Genomic DNA, 22824 nt, shown 5'->3' on the forward strand with positions numbered 1-22824 from the left:
ACAGACCTCATTAAAGCCAAAAGCAGAAGCTCTTTTGATTTCACTGGAAACATTCATGCTTGCATTACAGTATTTCTGCACCTCTATTACATGGCAGCCATTCTTAAAACCTACTTTTATAAAACTCTAGTAAGCATATGTCACCATTTCCACTTTGTCTTATTTACAACACAGTATTAAAACAATTTTTTTCTGATTATTTACCTTCCTTTAAAATGTAAGGATATCTACAACAACATAACTGAAATTATATATGGCTTAAATGTTTTGGGATTTTTTCCTCCCTCAATAAAACACTTTCAAAATTACAACTGTGAATTTCTTTGTTGAATGTTAACTACACACTTACCATCCTAGCCAAGTCGTAACAGGTTCATGCTTTTTTTCCAATTTTAAAGATCATGTCAGAGCTTTAACATCCCATAATTGCAGATATTTACCTTTACTGTGGGTAGGAGGTTAGATTTAAATTATACAACTATCTTTTCCATTATGTACACACATACATAGTGATAATGTGTATGCAAATCGGTTTTTTGTTTTTTGGAGCTTGGGGCTTTTTTTAACCAATTCAATGTAGTAAACTTCGCACAATCCACATAAAGTTAATAAACTCCTTTAATTTGCCACCAACAGAAACTCCAATGTAGAATTCCCACTGCAAGATGGGACTTTAGACCCTCAATTTCTCATAGAAGTTATACTATGCTGATACTTCATTTGAATGTAACAAAGATAGCTTTCAAAAAATTCTTCTCATGTCAATTGTTCAGTACTTCCAAAATGAAGACTTTTGCATTTCCATATTTTGAAAGGAATTTAACAGTCTTACAACTACTAGAAGTCCTTAGAATCAGACTCAAATATACACATAGAAAAAAAAAAAAAATAGAATAAAACCCACCTCTTTTGGCAAGAAAGTGCTAATTTTATTTTTTCTAGAAATTGGAGAAATCAATGTACTTACTTCATTTCTAGAATTTCTTCAAGCTGTTTTCTTCGCTCTATTCTCAAGTTAGCTAGATGTGCTTCTTTTTCAGCCAAAGACTGCTGTGTTGAAGCAAGACGGGCCTTGGTAGAATCTAATTCTTGTCTAGTCTTTTCCAGTGCATTCATCAGCTCTTCTACCTAAGAGAGAGAACTGTTTAAGCTCCATATTCTTTACAATAAGTAAATCTTGCATCTATATAAATACAGGAGAAAACAAACAAACAAACAAACAAAAAAAGAAAAACAAAACACAAAAGGAATTTTTTTAAGTAAATGGCTGTTCAAATCTATTCCTACCTTAGCTGTTTTAAAAACTAACAAAACGTAGTCTTTAATTACCAAAAAATCTTAGTGTTTCCATCAATCTATCGAGTAATAAACAACATTTATACAAAACAGAACTAGCATAGATCACCAGAAACCTATTAACCTCGGCCACTGATACATACAGACACAATTTGTAAATATTTTCTGCACCATTTGTACTATTTAAATGCAGGGTGGTGGCAACTGACCATAATAATAATTTCAGAAATTTTAGATGCAGATATAGATATATATTTTAATATAAAACTGGGCATGACAATCCATGTATTTTTCATCAAAAAATGCACACCCTTCTGTGAGGCACAGGTTGCTCAGGGAAGATGTAGACTCTCCAATCCTTGGGTATTTTCAGAACTTGACTGAATGAAGCCTGGAGAATCTGATCCAACTTCGAAGTTAGCCCTGCTTTGAGCAGGGTTTTAGACTGCATTGTCTCTAATGGTGCCTACTAACCTGAATTATTCTATAATTCTGAACTTTAAATGTCTGTTGTTACTGCTCTAATAGCAAGTGACTTATTTCCTCATGACAGCTGTGAGAATATCTGAAGTATGAAATGTAGGAAAGTTAGGGTGATCCCACTCTTTCTTTAGCATTGGTAAATGTCAGCTGGATGTAGGATAAATTGCTTATTGCAGGAATTCAGAAAACCTTGATCTTTTTAGAAAACTAAATTCAGAAGTAAAAAAGCGTATGTCATGGTTTATCACATCATTTAAAGAACACACTAAAGAATGGAGACCACATACGACACCTGTCTGGCAGCAGAAAATTTACTTGTGGGGTGAATCATTATCTTCACAGAACCAGAGGACCACAAATCCTCTGGCAACAAGGACACCAGTATTATTTCCCCCTATTCAAATTATACAGTTTACATTAAGAGCTGCAAGTAAGCAACAAATTTAATTTGTTTTTATGAGATATAATTATTTAAATAATGAATGTCCTATTTCCTGTATTTTCTTTCTCACCTCCTTTGTATAAATATTAACATTTTATAAATTAGCGAACACTTCAGGAAGAAAATCTAAATAAAATGAAATGGGAGATAGGATATATTTCGGTTGTTCATGTTATGCAAGTCATTGAAAAGTGTTCACTTTGCTGGTGTATTGCAAAGTGTGACAATATTCCACTGTGGTCATATAATCAGTGTGGCTACAGAGAAAATGTTTTCTCCCAAGTTCATGCTTAACTGTTGTTTGTTGTTATCTAAATCCTACTAACATGCAATCAGTGTTTATAAGCCACATATTTTTGTTTCAATTTGAGCACATGTTCCCTCCTATTTAACAGGTTCAATAAAGCAAAATTAATAATACAGTCTTCATCAAATCATAATGAAGACTCACATCGTGTTTGAAAATGATACGATGATTAATTACCCCTTCTACACCAGCTGCATCTGCATCTTTATAAACATTCTAATAAGATCAGTGGAATACTAGAACACGTCTGATACCCTTCAGTGTGTAAGAAGTTATATTTCATGAATGCAGAATCAGAATCACCAATAGAATTTAAAACTACTGATGTTCAACCTTCCACTCAGAAAATAAAACTATATTCCAATACAAATAAAACAGCAAGGAATGCAAATTGTGCAGTAGAGTCTGTGCAGGTGCAAAATTCTACTAAAACAAACCATGAAGAAAAATGAAGGCTGTAGATATCTTTGTAAAGTGACTATCTAGTGAACTTTCATAGTAGAAGCAGCAAAGAGAAAATATACTCGAGGGAAATAAAAAATTAAAAAGCTGGATTTGCACTTAGATTTCAGAGGAGAAAACAAAACAAAACAAAAACAGAAGGAGACAGACATCATATTTCTTTAAAAATATACTCAATTTCTCATATAACACCAGATACTTAATTTTCTGTTTTAGTACAAGAAGACAAACCCATGCTGTCTTGAACAAGGACAAGCCTCCACTGCTAAACATAATATGATACTTCTACTTGTTTTCTTGGGTTATTTCTTAGGCTCATCCTTGTGGTTTTAAAAAATTGTATAGTTTCTGCTGAGCCTCTGGCCTGTTAGTTAATTCCAGGCAACATACATCATTGGAAACAGTAGTAAGGATTCAAGACTGTGAAATCATTCTTTCATACAGAATCTTGCTTTGAGACAGTATCTTTAAACACCAAGTCACTCCACACTTGCAGATTTGTTTGGCAGACGAGAACACAGAAAGGCAGAATAGCAGCACTTCTATATCTTTAGTATCATTGCAGTTCTTTTCCTACAGTTTCAGCTGAATTTAGTACTCAACCTGTTGACTGTCTGAATGCTCACCTAAGTTCTGATATATCACATCAGTTACAATTTTAAAACATTTAAGGGAATTAATGACTTGTGGAAAACAAAGCTGTGGATTTGTTAATGTATATTAATAACATACTCTTATATTACCAGACAAAAGAGATCAAAGTTAAAAAGAGAGGGAAAAAACCTTTAAAAATTTAAATATGAAATCTTTTTTCAAACCACAAATCATTAACACATGTAGACTTGAAAGTTATGTTTTCATTAACACTTTCAACACAATATTTGCCAGCTAGTTCTTCCTTCACTTTTGAATATGACCCAAGTTCAGAGTTGCATATTTTCCTAGTTAACTGTCCCACCAACACTTACAGCAGAATTCAACTGGCTGGCATGTACATAAGAAACTGATGGGTTTCTTTTTTAACGAACTACTATCAAATGTAAATGTGTGAATGCTGAAGTTGCACACACAATCATCTTACCATGTTTATTATATAGCTATAGCAAATATATTACAACATAAAATTAGCTTTAAATACTGAAGGCAGTATTATCTAGATCTAGGGGGGAAAAAAGCATTGTAAAACATAAACCAAATTCTTATTGGAATTAAAATGACAGGTGAAAAAATTAAGGGTTAATGTTGTAAGAAATGGAAATAAATCCAGTACTACTAATGACAAATTTTAGCTTTCTGACCTATGGTAAATACTTCTGCTGCATTTAGGGGCACTTCATCAAGAGAATAATGTGTGTCCAGAAGTTCTTTCCTTTCCTGTCCAAAGCACTGGTATGGTCCTGCCTTCCACTTTCTTTTTAGCTTTTCCGCCCTTCAGATATTGATCTGAGTGATATTAAAGTGTCAGTTCAGTAATGTCCAAGTAACACATTTACATACTTTTCTTATCATTGTACAAAAGATCGAGAAAAAGTTTGTATTCATGACCGTATTTGTTACCTGTAGTATCTCACCCAGACATTTTCCTCCCAAACTGAAGCACCTATTCTACCTTAATTATCACATATGCATCCTTAAGACCATTATTTACACAGAAATACAGAAAAGTCTCTCAAAGTAATTGTTGTTGGTCAGTAACACATTCTAAAATCCAAGCAGCATTTGAAATGCCTTCACGTGCTGAAGCTAGGGCAGCAGTGCCCCAGTGCAAGAGATGCGGCCGTTGCTGGCCGGCTCTCGCAGCACCCCAGCCTTGCAGCGGCACTTCTCGGGAAGGCTCAAGTTAACAGTTCCCAACTCCCCCCCGGCTGCTGAGGGGCAGCTCCTGACCCAGCCTCACAAGACAGTTAGTGCCTGAAAGCCTGCTCATACTTTCCCCACTACATCTCTTAGTCTAACTGCTTCTATTCACAGATTTCGCAATTTTAGATATCAGCTAAAGAATAATAATTTATGTTTTGAAAGAGTTTACTGTAAGAACCTCACTGAATACAAAGTTCTTTCCTAGTAAGTACTCCACGCCCTGAACACATTATTAACTGGGGTTTCCTCCCCTTTGCAAGACGACGACCTCATTTTATCCTTTGCATTTTCTAATAAAAGCCATTATTATTTTTCACACTTCCAGAAAGCTTAACTGACCACAGCACTTCAAGGATTTTATTAAAATCAGTACTAGAATTAAGTTTACATTTCAGAAAGGCAGTAAACCAGCAAAGTAAATTATTATGATTCTTCCTTAGTTTTGAGTCTTTTTTAAATGAACACTTTCTACTTCTTCTGCAGCTTCACATTTTTAAGTCCTATCAGCAGTGTTTCACACCAAGATAAGAAAAGAAAAATAAATTAATGTAACTGAAGTATACGTTCACGTTACCAGATTCTGCAAATTAAAGAAGGTTAGAGTTCAAATGAATGACAGTTTATTAAAAATGCCCTGGAGCATTCTTAATTCCAGATTGGATTTGGCTCAGCACAACTCATGCTAACATAATACTGTTCCAGTTTGTGGGAAGAAGGAGGGGGAGGGACAATTTCATGTTTTCTCAATTCAAGTATAATACATTTCTGCAAGATGATGAAAAGCTGGCAACTTTCCAGAAATCAAGGTTAGTATTAGTAGTATTACTATCTTCAAAGGGTTAGCACATCATTTTAGCAATGATATTGGTGAAAAACACAAGAGTACTGGATTTCCCTCACTGACTTTTTCAAGTATCAGTAGCTATACAAAAACTCCATACCTACTTTAATTTAAAACCTAAACTTATGCTAGTACACACAGATCATTTATTAATTTTACAAAGTAAAATAAAATAATCCTACTATTCAGTTACAGATTCTTCATTTTTCTTTAATACAAGAATATTACAGTTATAGATAATAAAAAAGAAAAAGAAAAAAAAAAAAAAAAAAGAAGAAAAGGCTTAACAAACTATTACATTCATCCAGTAAAGGATTTTGAGAGCTGCATTTTTATAAGTCAGTCAGTGTAAAAATCCATCCAATTGTTTTCAAAGGTGCTTTCTTTTTTTCCATTTGCTAAAGAAATGTGGGGGGGTTTTCCCCTTTTTTTTTGCCAAGTTACACACTATATAAATTTCAGTTATCTCCAGTTCTGTGAAGATTAATTCAATAAAAACTATATTTGGGTTTTTTTTTCCATGATTAAGCATGAGATTCCAAAAAAGGAAAGACTATAATCCTTAAAAGTTTCTCTTTGTGGCTTTCCTACAAATTTATTTTGTCACTGGACTAAAAGGACATAGGTATCACATTCACACAGATGAGGGAAAACAGATAAAAACCTGGATTTGTACGTACAAATATCCACTTACCAGCTCTTCTGACGCACAGGCTGGAGACTTCAGCTTTTTACACTAATGGATTGCCTATGCTTTGCATACTGAAGGATGAGTGCCAGGCATCCCAGGATCCTGTACCAGCGGCTGCCGGCCATGCAGAGAACCACTCTATCTCATGACTAATTCAATTACACACATACAGGATGTCCAACACAAATCATGTGTATCTACTGCTCTTAAAATTGCCAACACTGTCCTGCAATATGGTTTGTAAATACCCTATTTCTTTCTGTTCCTAATGGAAATTTCTCCAGTGTACAACTGCCTACACAGTTTCATTAGAAAGGTGTTTTTCACAAAAGCAAATGGACGTAGCAAAGTGTCACACTGAGCTTTGCAAGACATGGAAATAAACTCTTTGCCACCCTCCCCTCCACTCTCTTCCCATCCCATTTGTCATCCATAGTCAAATTCCTCACGTCTGACTTCTTCCATCATATCTTTTAAACCCAGGAAACAGTTCTAACAAAACCAGTATAGTTATGGAGGCTGATGCTCCTGAACCTTTCCAAACAAAGAAATTAGAGACATGTTGTCTCTCACATTTTCGGATATTGTCAGAGAGGAAAAAAGTAATCGTACTCTAGAATGTATATAAGCTTTAAAATAAACATCGTAAGTGAAGACTTTGACAGAAAATTAAGTAGAACATTTATAAACTTCAGGATAATAGTTCATCTTCAACTTGGAGTGTTTTGGGGTTTTTTTAAATCATAATAGACTAGCCAGGTAGGGCCCAATGATATCTACCAGCAATGCAGTGGTTGTATAACACAAACTACCAGAAACACTTGGCTTGACATCTCCATAGGAATACAACAGCACAATTATTAAACTGGACACCACACTGCAGAATTTGAAATGAGAAACCTTATTGAGATTACTTTATGTAATAAAGTAGGATTTAAAATATTTTAACTCTCTTGCTAAGCACTATGATAATAATACATAAAGATAAGTTTTATTCAGATAAAGAAGAGACACAGTATAGACACAGCACATATTTCCCATATAGACTTAAGGGACCACAGTCAGGAAGAAAAGGTACTTTAGTTTCCTTGGTATTCCCTTGCTGGCTGATCCATGGTGGCTCCCACTCATGTTAGTTTATATTAACATGATGTTATCAGAGAGACATACATCCGTCTCTATATAAAAATATTTAGTATTTAGTGGATTCCCATCGATTAAAAGAAAAGTATATCCTAAGTGAAAGGATTATTAACGTAGTGGTCTTTACTAAGTTAATTTAAGATTTTGCAAGACAGTTCTCAGAACTGTATTAAAATTATTCTTTCTTAATACTGATAGTTAGAACATCAATCACCTTGTATTCTAACCATCAGTAATTCAATGAAATTACTAGGACCATGGCAGTATAATTCTTGGATTCATTATCTGGTCTTCCAGTTAATAGAGTGATTTCACCTATAACTGAAAAACATAAATAATTTTAGAAAACATTGGTAGTAATCACTTCAATAGAATAATAACAGGTTTTAAAAGCAAAACCAAAACAACAACCAAAAGCAACAGTAAAAATGTTTTAATATATCTATGTATATAGTTTCAGTTAAATCAAATGAAAATGATGGTATAAATAACGTTAACCTCTGTGTTCTTGGGTCATGTTTCTAGACAGATTAAAAACTATTGTCAAGTGCAAACAAAAATGATGCTTCCACTGCAGTCCCAGGAATACTGTCATCTATTTAAACACTTCATTTTGTGAAACACAACTGACATCCAGTTATCATATTCTCAATTAGTTTCAACTAGGAAATGCTGTATGACAACCCAGTGTCAAAATGTGAATGTGACCTCCTGCAAAACTTAAAAGGATGGGCAAAACTGTAGAATATTCCTCACAGATGCAGCTGGAATGTTCTACCCCAAATAAAAGCTCTTTAATTAGCAGCAAATACAGTTATATGATGGATTAATTAATATCACATTCTGATTTCGCAATGCTATATAAATTAGAAAAAAAATCCTCACATCAGGTCAATAAAGATACAGTATTCAAAGTGTTGCAAGAATCAGTCAACAAATTTTTTTCATTCATGGTAAACTTCATGCTGACAAAGCCTAACTCACTGTTGGCCTCATTCAATTCTAAAAGTCATCCAGACATCACTGTAATGGAAACAAGACCAGGCACCTGAGCAATTGTACCATTCTAATTTTAACAAAAAAAAAAAAAAAAAAAAAAAAGAGTAGCTTTTTTTTTTCATTTAGTTTGAAAATTAATTATTTCATTGACATATCTTATTAGTTTTCTCTCCTTTTCCACTGAGCTTCATTTGAGCAAGTCTGTGATTGTTTTAAACAGCTGCTGGCCTCAGTTCTGCTCTAACTTACACTTGTTTGATACTGTGCAAACCTAATTACAAAAGTAGCATTAAAGGAGTTTTATAGTTGTGCAAATGAAAGCAGATTTAGATATAATATACTGAAAAATTACAGAGCTCAATCTAATGTTTTCAGAATTATAAAAAAAGAAAGTGATTGAATTAGCTATTGAACATATGCTGATTTCAGTAGGACACTCAATTGTCCTACAGGATATTGTATCTGGAAGAGAACTCTTATGGACTGAAAACAATTATGCTGTGTGATTTCAGTGTTGAGTCTTTTTAGATAAACCATGCCAAGTAGAGCAGAGCAACTCTTAGCTGGTGTTAAAGTACAGCGCTGTCAGACTGGCCTCTCTGGTTAATGTCAATAGCACTGCGTATAAAAGGTGACTAAAGTGTGTACAAATGTTGATCTTTGGAGAAGGCATGCCTAGAATCATACACACATCTACTATTTCATCCACCAGGTCAACTTCAGGGAGAGAGGGCAAATTGGGAGTTTTCTTGCCAAAAGTTGATTCTTAGCACACTTGTTAGGTTACACTGCACAAAGCTACTTCCCCACTGCTTTTAATCTATAATCCAAATATATTATTAAAGTTAGAAATGCTTCTCCCTTAGAATATTTCCAAAGGCAGCAGAGATTCACATGATATGTGTAAAGTCTTAATCCAAACAGGTAGTTTATGTACATAAAAGTTTCTCCACACACTGCAATGTGCTTACATATAGTGAAATAGCAAGTAAGGTTTATTAAAGTGAAAATGTTATTGTATGAAAATACCTGAATAGTTTTATGTACGAAATCTCAGAAAATACAGTTTCCTATCTAGTTTTGACACAAGCTAAATAATATTAATAAGCATCAAGATAAATAAAGATTCATGCAAGTAGTAACAAAATATAACTTCTGCACGAAAGAAATTTTATGCCATCTTTAGTACTGTGACTTTTAACATAGAAGTCATGTGGGTACTGAATGCCCAACAAAGCTGTATCGGCACTCTTTTCTTAATGCAGATAATCTCACCCTGTTTACTTAATTCTATGGCATTTTTACTATAAAATTATTGATGCAATATTTTATAGGCTTGGCACACCTACAAAAGTCACAGTGGCACGGACATGCTACATGCTTAAAAACTAAAATTAATTTCTATTGCATATAATGAAATATCAGCTATGAAAATAACCTTAAGAAATATCATGGTATGTCCATAAATTAAAGATCCAAGATCTAGCTCTGGCACAGCCATTTGCAGATTGTTCTTATCAAGAAAAATATTAATATTTGGCATAGCAATTGGTAGTTACATCCTTACTCAAATTTATCCAGAACTACAGGTAAAGTACAGGAGAACACATGGAGCAGGACTATAAAGAGTTGACCAATTTAATGTTTCAGACATGGTACAAACATAAGCAACACAAGTTTACCAATATGAGCTCTGTCTTTGCAGGCACTTAAGCCCTGAAAACAAAGGTTATATATTTTGTGACACTTCTGGTACTTTTTTGGGGAAAAAGGTTCCTTAAAAGGTACTCTTTCATACAAAAAAAGCCAAAACAAAACTATAATTAAAAACTACTTTGGGCGATCATTTCAGGAAGAGACCAGTCAATAGGAACAGAACTGAAGTGCTTATGAGTCTGTCCAGGATAGGATGACCCATAGGACAGCAAGGGGAGGCCTGCAAGGAACATGTCTGACAAATGGACTCCATTATTAACACATGATAAGCTGGGAATGATCACATGATGAAGCAAAAATATTGACCCAGAATTTGTGAGCAAGAATTCCTCCATAAAGGCAGTTTACAATCAGCATGTCAAATTTTCAGGGCACTAAGAAATCTTGCTCAAATACTAGCTCCCTGTTAATGAAACTATCCACACATCTACTACACAGTAATAAGCTTACTGGATAAATCAGTCACAGATTACAGTGCCTCCCTCAGTCAACACCCTAAAGAGAAATTCCCTGTGGGAGGAAGAAGCAGTGCTGGAGGAGCAGGATGCTGAACTGAACAACAGTCTCAGGAAATACTACTTGTGCAAAAAGGGAGCCAGATGTGAGGGTGGTTGCAACAGCCTGTTGCCTCTGAGAGCTTCCGGCACTTAGCAAAAGCTGAGAAGGCATTAACAGAGCCCATCGATGCCTCCACAAAGGGGCAGGCACACTAGCTCTGGAGAAAACTATGCAGCAATTAAAAAGATCCTTACACATAATTGCACAGACAGTATGCAATACTGCAGAACAAAATTGCAAAGAGACAGAACGTGCAGAATTATACACACTTGGCGTATGCAGAAAAGAAACTCTGTAGGAATGGCTCACTATGATTACAGAGATAGGAAAAGAAAATCAGGTAGGGGAGAGAACACTGATAAAGGAAGGAAGATAGGCCAAGAAATACTGTCCTCCTGAAACTGCAGAATTTTCCTCAATCACTATCTGAAGGAAGGAAGATGATGTAAAGAGACTTCATAACAATGGTTTTACTCCAAGTTAGGTCCTGAAAAATTCATCTCCATTGCTTTGTGAAATACAGCAGCATTTAACAATGAATAAAGACATTGTTGGAAAAAATAAAGATGCTGAATTACAGAACTTGCTCTTTTCCAAGCAAAAAAAACTACAGTCTGACTATCGCTGAACCAAAACAAGGTTTAGTAAGGATGCCCAGATGAAGAAAAAGAGCTGTTACTTAAACTATTGCTTCATCTACAAAGAAAACAAAGATTTCAATTCTGTGACATCAGTTTGTGAGAATGTGGCCCAAGTATGAAAATGCAAAAATTTTAACTCAAAGTTCCAGCACCTAGATTTTGTGTTTGTCTCCCCTCATGCAGTTAATGATGTACCATCCAAATACGCATTTGGCAATGCATTTCTACTGACAGATTTTGTTTCGCTGGACTAAAAAATGGGGAGTAGGAAAAGATACTTGCACCCCTATTCACCATATCACTATGCTATTCCAGAGTACTTACATTACCCCAGCATCTACCAGGTATAAGAAAATAATAGAAAAAGGCAATAGAAAATGGTGCTTAGCTCTCTGTTCTATGAATTCAGTTGCTTCTTCCCTCTTGTAACTGCCCACAAATACTCCCCCACTATGATTCTCTGCAGTTCAATTTTCTACGTCCATTCTAATCCCTTTTGGCTTCTGATGGAATAAATATCATAAAGCTTTCTCTTTAGCAAACTCCCAGAACTTGCTGAACCAAGTCTCCCTCTTCCACTTCATCTTCCCAACTGGCTGGTCTAGGTCATATTGGAATATTTCTCCATATTATTCTTGGAGTGTTTCAGTTCCAAATCCTGCTCAGTAGTCACTTAATGGTTTTGCCTTTTTATCTTCTCAGCCGAAAGATACAACTGTTGAAATATTTTAACAAATCTTCCCTAGAGAAGTTAATGGATTTCCCAACTATTACCAAGTACTTATTGCTGAGCTTTTTTTGTGGGTTATATGCTCAACAACTGGGGTAGAGCTTTCATGCTTCCTAAATTGCACTCCACATGACATTACAACAGGAATCCTTACGAAAGGCAGCATCATTAGATGCAAGAATTCTATTTACGGGTAGTATCATGAAAGTTTCTGTATAGATGAAGTAATAATCAGTTTATAACATCAAAACTAAGAGTAACTGTACTATAAAGCCTTGGCCTGAACTGGACAACCATAATAATTGTTCTATGGAATTTACTAAAGATTTTACTATTGTAGATACCAAAGCAATGGGCACTTATATAAAAGCCTAAGTTTCATACAGCTATAAATACATTTTTAGGCAAAATACATTAGGCAGAGTTTGATGAGAATAATATTTCTCACCAGATGAAAAAAGGAAAAGTAGTAACAGAATCTTTAACATAAGCTGCCTTTTATTCCTCAGCTAAAAGTTTGTTTTTCTTAGTCTCCCAAGATTCCTCCTATATGAGGCAAATAGCAGGAGAGTATAAACAGAAAACATGCAGATTTGCAAATTGATATTATTCATTCTATTTCAAGGCAAAAATGTGGTCATTAAGAAGAAAAGCTAAGTGACAGGACTTACAAAACTTACAGCTGGGAGGCTTATACTGGCTTTGATGACAACTGTATTTTAGATCTGCTTGACCTTGCAAACTAATACACTTGCCACTGTTCACATTCTATACAGCAATTCTCATCAGGACATATTTTTTATTATTCTTAAATCCCTCTCATCCAAAGACAGGTTTGGTTTCAGAGGATAGAGATGACTATGTCCAGATCAAGTTGTACATTGGAATTATGTTTTAAGATCTAGACTCCCTATCCAAGAAACACACAAAACGACAAGTGAGGATACATTACAAGTATATTTGAGTGCATTTACAAACATACATATTTACACAGCATGTTATAAATTAATGCTTGCTTTCTTTCTCAAATTTGTATACAATTTTGTCCCAGAGACAAACTTTATTATAGAAGTCTCTGCTATTCCCAGCAATTAAGTCCTTTAACAAATCAAATTTCTTTCTTACTTGTGCAGGTAAAGCTTAAGATATAAACGAAAAATTCTTAGATTTATCATGTACTAAGTAAGCAGTTATGTACTATGAACTAAGTAGGCAGTTTTTTAAGGCAGAAGAGCATTTCCATCAATTTCAAGGTGTGTGATACAGAAACATGACACTTTAATGCTTAAATTACATATATACTATTTCAGATGGGCTATTCAATCTCTCAAATTAGCTCCAGTACATTATACAGCAAATAAAATTTCTTGAGCATCTGATCTGTACTATGAGCAAAATCCACAACCTTGTATTCATGTGTTTTAAGAGATCTCACCTCCAAACTATTCAGCTAAGAAAAATTTATTCTTTTATCCACAGCCTAACAAAAATAATAACACTAAAAATGTAACTGTGTGCTCACAACATACAATGTTCTAGTTAGAACACTGCCTACAATGGCTGAAATTCTGACCCCTGTGTTAAGCACACAGGACTCTAAGAAGCAGGTTACATAGTTATTTAATTATTTTATTACTTTATTCTTTGTATTTCCAATCAGATGCAAGTATTTTTTAAAATGTTTGGGAAAGAGGATAGTCTAAATATAATATACCTCTAGCGGAAATAACATTTGCTCCATTTAGACCTCAGGCACTGCTGATGGCTGAACAAGATTGGAATGTGCAGATAATTATCTTTGAGGCTAGTCAACAGCTAGAAGTCCCTCATAATATCACCTTTAAGATTAAGCCAAGACATTCCAGGCTGAATCAAGATTTATTTATTAAAGGATTTAGCACTTTTAGATCCAATATTGCCTGGAAGACCACCAATTTCCATTCCGAAATATCTAATCTCTCTAGTTTCTTGGTGCATACATAAGACCTTCAAAATCACTTTAGTGAGCACACACAAATGCACATAAACAACATGTAAATTCCTTCCTCTCTCTAAGATGAATTCCACAGGAAACACCTCTACAAAGCAATATCTCCACAGAGACTGCAGATTTCAATAATTCTCATTCATTTAAGGCAACACATCTTAGACAACTGCAGGCATTTTTTATTGAAAGTTAGGTTGGTTTTTTTTTTATCTCAGTTGGTATAAGGGATACTGAGAAGAATATTGTTTCAAGGCTAGTAAAAAATAAAATGAAATTAAATCAAATCATCGGTATACAAACTCATCGTATCTGTCCATTTTCTCTGGGCTAACAAAGATAAAAGACACAAACATCAGACAACAGTGTCAAGCAAATGCATATAAGATATGCTTTGAATATTTTATTATCCAGGAAGAGAGCTGGTCACTTAAAACTTAGGGGTTTGCTTTTTTTGACTTTTAAGAAACACCATTTACAATGAGTAAATAAAATTATTATTCAAAATTAGAGGTCAACAATTCTCTTGTGTTAAGTTGGCTTTTTCAGTCTGGGGTCTCTTTTGTGCTGGTGCCACTTATCTAAAATCTACTGTTCATGACAAGACCCAAAGTAATGGCTTAAAAATACATTTGTTCAGTAAGTTAATGTGATAGTGTAATAGTAAAGAGGCTTTCTATAAATGAACAAAAAAAGAAATATAGCCTTTCTACCTATAATGGATTTGGTCAACAAAAAAACCTAAATACTCACAGTATAATCCTCATTATCCAAACTTCCCTACTCTACATGTCTTCCTGTCTGACAATGGCTCCTCATGATACAAACCCTGAGTCACCCAGACAAATTTAGTGTGATAGAAGTTTGAATAACTGGTATCCTACTGTATTGCATTATGAATATAGTTTAGTCTGAGATGTATCTCATAGTACTTCATGTAACATTATACAACATTCCACCTCAGGAGGAGGGGAAATTAGTCATTACAAAACAGTAACCCTCATTGCTATAAATGCACAGTAGCATATGATAATAAAAATAATAACAATTAACTGGCTATGCTCTTGTAATACTGCAATAGCAGCAAGTATTTCATACTCAAAAAACCCAAAATACTGACAAAGAATGTATAAAGATTTTTTTTTTTTAAAAAGAGAAAAAAAGCATCTACTTTTCCAAGATAGTATCTGTAGTATCTACTTTAATTGAGTTAGTAGTTAAGCTGCCAAAAAGAGGCCCAGAAGATAAAAGATTTCCCAAACCAAATAATATAAGTTTCATTGACATAGGAAAGAAGATTCAAGCTCCTTATCTTGAAAGACAGCAACCTTCCTCCCTGCCCACTGCCTTCTCCAAATAGGGTTTCAAAAAGAAAAAAGAAAAGCCAATTATATCCTCTGTCGGGAGGATATATTCTGATCTCACGTACTGCCCTTGGCTTCAGTAGGGTAGAAACAGTACTGTTAACACAGATAGCAATCCACTATTATTTTTACTCAGCACTGCATTTATAAACTAAAACCATTTTAATATTCCCAGCACAGGCTTATGGTTAAAAGCCCACATGGTCCCATATACACTGTAATATCTAAAATGAGAGTCTTGAAAAAACAAAGAACTGAACCAAATCTAGGAGCATTGCTGTCTTTACCAGAGAAGTCAACTCAGAAATAAACACAACTGTTCATGAAAAAGATATTAGAAGTAGTAAATTTTCTAGTGATGAGTGGTTTTAGGTGTATAATTTATGTGTGCAAACACTCACTGGTGGTATGACCAGAAACACAGATATCATGGAATGAAAAGGAGAAAAAATAGCGTAAAGTAGAAGATGTGGATATATACTCTACTAGGCTGATAAATAAAACAAGCAAACTTATATGAAAGACTAGATTGTGACATATTTTCACAAAAGCAAAACCAAAAACAAACGTCGTTGACTCAAGAATGAACGTTGGCAGGAAGCTGCCATTAGGTCCTCTATAGTTTACACTATATTTTTTCCTTCCAGACGCTGCCAGTGGGAGGTTTTATAGGATAATGATATACTGAGAAACTTATGACAAGCATGTCCAAACAAAGTAAAACATATTTTTCACAAAACAGTAAACTCTGATAGCTTTAAATCCATGGAGCCAGAGGTAGCCTGAAGACTAATTATAGCAGAATTGTTAACTTGTGAAACGTGTTTAAGGTATTTAAGTATTCTTGACTTTTTTCCAGAAAATATTGTTATAGCAGGAAGTTACTTCTAAAAAGCAGAGTTGAAATAGGAAAGGCATTATTCATAAAAAAATGCTGAATAGTAATACGTTTAACAGCTTGATGACAGCAAAAATAGACAAATATCATAACTGCCATCAATTAAAAAATGTATCTGGTATAATAAACCGAATTTGAAAGGACTAAGTATGCATAAAACTTGAATAGTTTTTTATTCCTAGGAGCTGTCTTTTCAAAGTCATACTTAGAGTTTGTTAGAAAAACAGTACGTGAGGGTGTACCTAAACTTGAGTATATTTAAATACGTTGTGTAAATGAAGAGCATGACAGTCACCTGTGCAGTTACCTCTAACTTCTGTTGTACAATGAGATGACTAATTCCTGAAGTACCAAAACCCTGTAAGAATACAAAAAAACCTTTTCACAAATCAAGACAAGTTTATCTGAGCCTGTACAGAATAAAAAGATTGCTGAAGAACAACCAAAAATATGTTAAAAATAATATGGGTGTGAAAGATAAAATTTTAAAGTATTGGAAACAGAAGTTTTTCTAATCTTTTTATTCCTATTAAAACCCAATCTTGACCTAAGAAAAATTGCTCATCTGAGTTAGAGAAAAAAGTCAATCGATATCTTATGATTCTCTTGACACTTTCAAATAGGCAAGATGAAGTATGCAACACTTCTCTGGATATGTAATTCAGTCCCAGATCTATGCCATAGACTATTCACCACCTGATCATGTGAGTGACAAGCAAGAGCTGAGTATGTGCATTATGATGATTTTCCTCCTTTCCTCCTAATACAAGGAATCAATAATTCTTTAATTCTAATAATCCCTAAAAGAGGATTAAATAGGGCACAGGAACCCAGATGTGGCTTTCCCAGTACAGAGGTGCAATTGAATTCTCAGCAGTGTCTTGGGAGGACAAAGATAATCTCCTACCATATTTACATGGCACATCTAGTCACAAGCAGGAATTTAATTGTTCATCTTCTTCCATGATCCCAATTAGGGAAATAATGAACAGATCCAGCCTGACCCAGACACAACAGATCCACTCTGTCTTCCATCTGGTGCATAACTGCCCTTAGAAATAAAAAAGCTAACAAGGAGCTAGGATAGGGGATAGACTAATAATCTAAATATGACAGCGGTACTGTCATAGGTATCAGAAAGTCAAATGTACCAGGATCAAAGATTATTTGAGCAAATTAAAAATATTTTTCAGATACTCCTTTCACACATAGTCCTAACCGTACTGATGGCATAATACTTACATTCCACGTGTATCACCCCGAGTTTAGTCTGTAAATTCCCTAATGTCCTTTTTCTGTTGTTACTGAAGTACTTCTTTAAATACATATTTACTAATCTATGGTTTCATACATCAAGTAGACTATTTTTCATATACAGACTTAAATCTGGCTTTAAAAAATGTACGATGAATTGTAAAAACAGTTTAAAGTTATGATTGGCTAATAAAGTGAAACACTACTCCATTTCACATGGATTAGTGTGCAGCTGCAAGATATAAATTCTGTGTGAGAAACGGTACATTTTTTAATGCTCTTTGAATTATCATGTTTTTGCAAAATGAAAGACAACTGGTTTCATATGCAGGTAAGAAATATTGGCATAAGGAATGTTATTTGATTTTAACTGAGTCATGTTGCCAGAATGCATGAAACAGCTGCATGAGCTGAGTATCTGCCTGAGGCTACTACTATATTTCCCTCATCCTTTACCACCTGTCTGTGCTAAAGTTACTGGATGATGGTAGATATCAAACTCCACTGCGATCTTTAACTACCATAATTATGAACTGATTTCTCTACTATCTTACTGACTTTTAATGTCCAAGAATTTTGAACTAGATGAGACAGAATCATCCCTTTCATTTGCAAACTTTTAAAAGGATGTCATAAATAAATTCGCATACAAACAAAATTACTAAAGCTATAATGAAATTGAGGCTTAATTCTATTAAGCTTACTCTCTTTGACACATCTGTAAATTTATTAAATGATTATGCCAAGACCACCAAAAGGCTGATGCCCTTTTATACCACCCTATACCTAAGGGTAGGACTGGTCAAATATCTAGGGGGAAAGGAAAAATCTCACTGTTAGTGGGGGGGAAAAAAAAAAAAAAAAACAGGTAACAAAATACTGGGATGTTTTAATATGAGATAGATATGGTGAATTCTGTCCTAGGAATAAAAAATGGCTGATAAAATCTCAGTGCTGTTGAAAACAAAAGTGCTTTTGAAAACTCTTGGGGAACAATTGTGATACTAAAACTCTTGGGAATGACAAATGTAATTTTGATCATAACAGAAAAGACTGGAGAATTATAGATAAGTTGGTTTTGATTCTGAGGTGTACTGTTTGTAAACACCTAGAAGAATCACTATGGACTTCCCAAGAAGTCATGTCAAACGAATCACATTTTTTCATATGACAGAGTAATTGGCTTTGTTGAAAGGTAAGAGTAGCAGTCGTATTTGGTAGCAAATCTCAAGATATTCACATAAACAAGCTAAAGGATATGATCCAAATGAAAGTCACATAACATGCATGCCAAACAAGTTGGGAAACTGTAGTGAGCCACCAACAATTTTCTGTTAAACTAGAGGATGTTTAAAAAATGGGATTTTGCAGTGCCATGTGGTATTTGATTCTTTTATTAATAACCCCAAATACCAAGACTACAAATTTGCAGATGACATTAGTATGGAAAACAAAAATGTAACTTTAAGGCATCTTGCCAAACCTGAGAAATGAACTGGAAAAAAAAAATTATGATATGTAATAGGTAGAAAAGCGAGGTCATACACTTCAGCAGAATTAATCAACTCCACAAATCCAGGAAGATAAGTAACTGATTAAGAAGTTGTCTTTTTCTACTAAAGAAAAGGATCAAGACACTAAGGTGACAAGTCAACAGTGTCATGTTTTTCCAAAAAACACACTATGGAAAGATGTATATATAGTAGTAATCCTTCTGCTTTCTTTGGCACTGGCAAGATCACAGCAGTAGACCTGAATCCAATTTTATCTACTCAGAGATGTGAACAAACTGGAAAGACTACAAAGAAAAGCAATGAGGATAATAAGAAAGCTAGAAAACTTAACCTCTATAGTAAGATTGAAAGAATTAGGATCTATCAATTTCATGAAGAGAAAACTAAGGAATATGACATGAATTTTCAGATACAGGCCATCACAAAGGAAGAGGAAAAAAAATGTCAATTTACTATGTCCAGTGTGGGTAAGACAAGAAATAACTGCCTGAAATGACAGAAAAAGAGACTAAGTTAAAATATTAGAGAAACCTTTTAATACTTGTGGGCAATGAATCGTGAACAAGGTTATTACAAAGGTCACTAAACAAGGTAGATAAACTACTCTCAGAAATAACAGTGGTATAATTGATACTCAGTACTACAGATGCACTAGAAGATACCTTCATATCCCTTCCAGCCCTGTTTTCTATGATATTCTAGTTAGAAATATATTTATAAAACTTGTTTATCTTATTTTCTAGCATAAAATGCACAAAAGAACTGCTAGAAAAAACATTCCAGAACTGCCAAAAATAATTTGAAAAGAACCTACTCTCCCCAGTTAAGAAACACAACCAACTTAAAATTATCTACAATGAGAAAAGGCACAATTTCAAGCAGGACTTTCCAGTTTGGAGAATGCACTCTTGAAAAAGAAGTGAGAGAACATAAATGCTACGCAGAAGGTGAACTGGGAACTATTGTTCACTATTTCTCACAGCTGAAGAATTATGGGCACCTAAGGACATCACTAGGCAACAGGCTTAAAAACCACATAAAAGGGAACACTCTTAATACGACGTTTTAAGTTGCACAGCTCAAGGATCTGGGGTAATTCTCAACCCCAAAATAAGTGCCAAAAAGTTTTAAACACTTTATTGATTATAAGTTCTATGACTTCTAATCATGACAATATGTATGCTATTTCCAGCTCGGAAGGTCCATAAAGCCACCAACTGGTAGAATCTGAGACAGTATACCAAGGAAAAACACTCTGCCTACTCTTATTTTGTCATGCTCTAATTCTTATAGTATTCTACTTCAAGATTTTTTCTGCTGACCAGGACAAAAAAAAATTAAGTAGATGTATATCCCATCTGATTCAGTGTGTCAGTTCTTCTGTTGCAAAGATTAATGCATTTTAGCTGAATGAAGGAAGGACAGGGATGGTATCAAGGTTGATAATTCCTTCTTTGAAAACGCTGCTGCCACTAACTCATTCTCAATTCATCAGGAAGGCATAATTAATACAATAATATCCACAAAGGGTAGCTGTGATGCAGAATTACAGAACTAGCTCCCTAGCTGCGGGGACCAAACACAAAAACTGCAGACAGGTTAGTTAAAGCTACTGCTGCTCATGGCTCTCAGACTAATAGTCTGGGGAAATATCTAAAAATCACTCAGGTATGTCACACAAGTTACACTAATTCAGCTTCAGAACATTAGTAACGTATAACCCTACAAGGAACCAGATTTGAAAAAAAAAAAAAAAAAAAAAAAAAAAGAAAAGAAATAAACACAAATACAAACAAAATAAACTAAAAACAACCTGAGGGTGAAAAGTGCTCACAGAAATTCTGGAAGATTCATATCTGTAAGAAAATTCTCAGTCATTCTTTTGCATAGAGTAAAGAAATCACTCTTGGCAAGATCACTACAGTTCTTAACTGGCTAAGGATTCCAAAATAGAAAAAGAAATGTAAGTCAAATTCCTCTATGTTTCTACTTAAAATCAATAAAGTCTATCAAAGAGTTAATGATAGGATCTAGAATAAAAGTACTAAAAGCACTTCTCTGTTTCATGAGAATAAAATAAATATTTAGGAAAGGACTCACAAGTATTATGGAGAGTAAAATGGTTAGTATTGAAGACTAAAAGACAGAACAGGAGCTGGAAGCTTGTGATCTCCCTGCTAAACCAAAGAAGAATGACGTCTCCTACCTCTCAGGAAAACTTTACTTCTTGGCCAGCTTTGTCTATAAATCAAGTTGCTTATAGAAATGTGTATTAGTTGCTTAAATACAGCTGTGAGTAGATAGATAAGAACTGACAAATATTCTTGGTCCTCTGGTATACAGTAATGTGGACAGAAGTGCCCAACTGTAAATCACAATATGTTACACTAATGCATGCACATTTTTCCTTGACAACACTGGAATTTAAAATGTGTATATACCATATCATTACATTCATAATTACTTACTGAAGTGCAATGATCATATGAAAATCTCAGGAAACCATTTGTCTTCAAAGACGCTGCACCACAGTTCAGATGTCTCATGAAACAAAGTCATGAGCTGCCATTTTGGATTGTTTCCTTGGAAAGTAAGATACCAGCTGCTGGATTACAGGCCTTGAAGTCTAGAGTTTATTCTGGGCTTTTACAAGCAATCAGTGACTTACATCAAGAAGTTTTCATGTTTGGGATATGTTGTTGTAGCATGGAGGTGGGAGGAAAACAGAGAAAAACACATCAATTATTCACCAGGTACAAAAGTTTAAGGCTTTTGTTCAGATCTAAAAGTAAAAAAAAAAAAAAAAAAAAAGCTCTATAAAAAATTTCTTTCACAAAATCTTTTTCCTGCAGTCACAGATATTCTAAAACATTCTTGTACATATTTCTATAGTGTTTTAGAAAGCAAAGAACTAACTGGTGGTATGCAAAAGGATGTAAACCAGGGGTCTCAAACGTATTAGATTAATCTTCTACTACCTATGTCTTAAGTAATTGAGCAATTGACCCTGTATACCAGTGCAAAAGTTAAAGCACATCCTCCTTACTTATCGCTCATGAATTGAACAACTCGAAAAGTTCTGAGACATGGCAGCACCATGTGCATCCATTTTACTTTTGCAGCCCAAGAACGTCATTCACTATGTATTCCAGTTCCTTTTCACATTTTCAGCTTTTGTCGGATAATTTCACTGCCTTCAACCAGCATCAATTTTATGGTCCTGCAGAAAGAAATGGTTCATCTTTTCAGTCTTGGGGTCATTCTGGGACCCACTGTTCCCCTAAATTTCATTAAAACATTAATCCTACCTTTCTTAAAGACTATGAAAAAATTCTCAATAATTCCATTAGTGCAGATTCCACCCAAATGTTGTATTAAGCCTAATACTCCTTCCAGATCTGTCAGTTAACTGCAGCTTAGTTTTCTACCAGATAATTTTTCCTGTAAAATGTAAACATGCTTTCTAGGTATTAAAAAAATATTAAATTATTATGATTTCTGTTCTGTATAACTGAAGGGCCAGTGAAATCAGTGAGATGCCCTTTCATTTTGAGGGGATAATTTTAATGGGATCAGACAGCTTAGTTACACTTCAGGTCCAAATTCATCCTTGCCAAGAGGAGGAGATGCTTAGTTCTTCA

The 22824-nt window shown here is 34.4% G+C and overlaps 1 protein-coding gene across 16 annotated transcripts in view; it reads right to left on the reverse strand.

The window, feature by feature from the left end:
• The window catches only part of ERC2 (ELKS/RAB6-interacting/CAST family member 2), a 559477-nt gene that overhangs the window by 231578 nt on the left and 305075 nt on the right, over positions 1-22824 (reverse strand). For all 16 annotated transcript variants that reach the window (XR_004405890.2, XR_004405889.2, XR_004405898.2 and 13 more), the window contains one exon: positions 968-1128. Coding sequence is in view for 2 of the 16 variants with exons in the window: in XM_032984316.2 (XP_032840207.1) it covers positions 968-1128 (161 nt within the window). In the remaining 14 variants the exon portion in view is untranslated. The remainder of the gene's footprint in view (positions 1-967; positions 1129-22824) is intronic.

Source organism: Tyto alba, unplaced genomic scaffold (genome assembly GCF_018691265.1).
Source record: "Tyto alba isolate M040663 unplaced genomic scaffold, T.alba_DEE_v4.0 Super-Scaffold_3, whole genome shotgun sequence".
NCBI classification, from domain to species: Eukaryota; Metazoa; Chordata; class Aves; order Strigiformes; family Tytonidae; genus Tyto; species Tyto alba.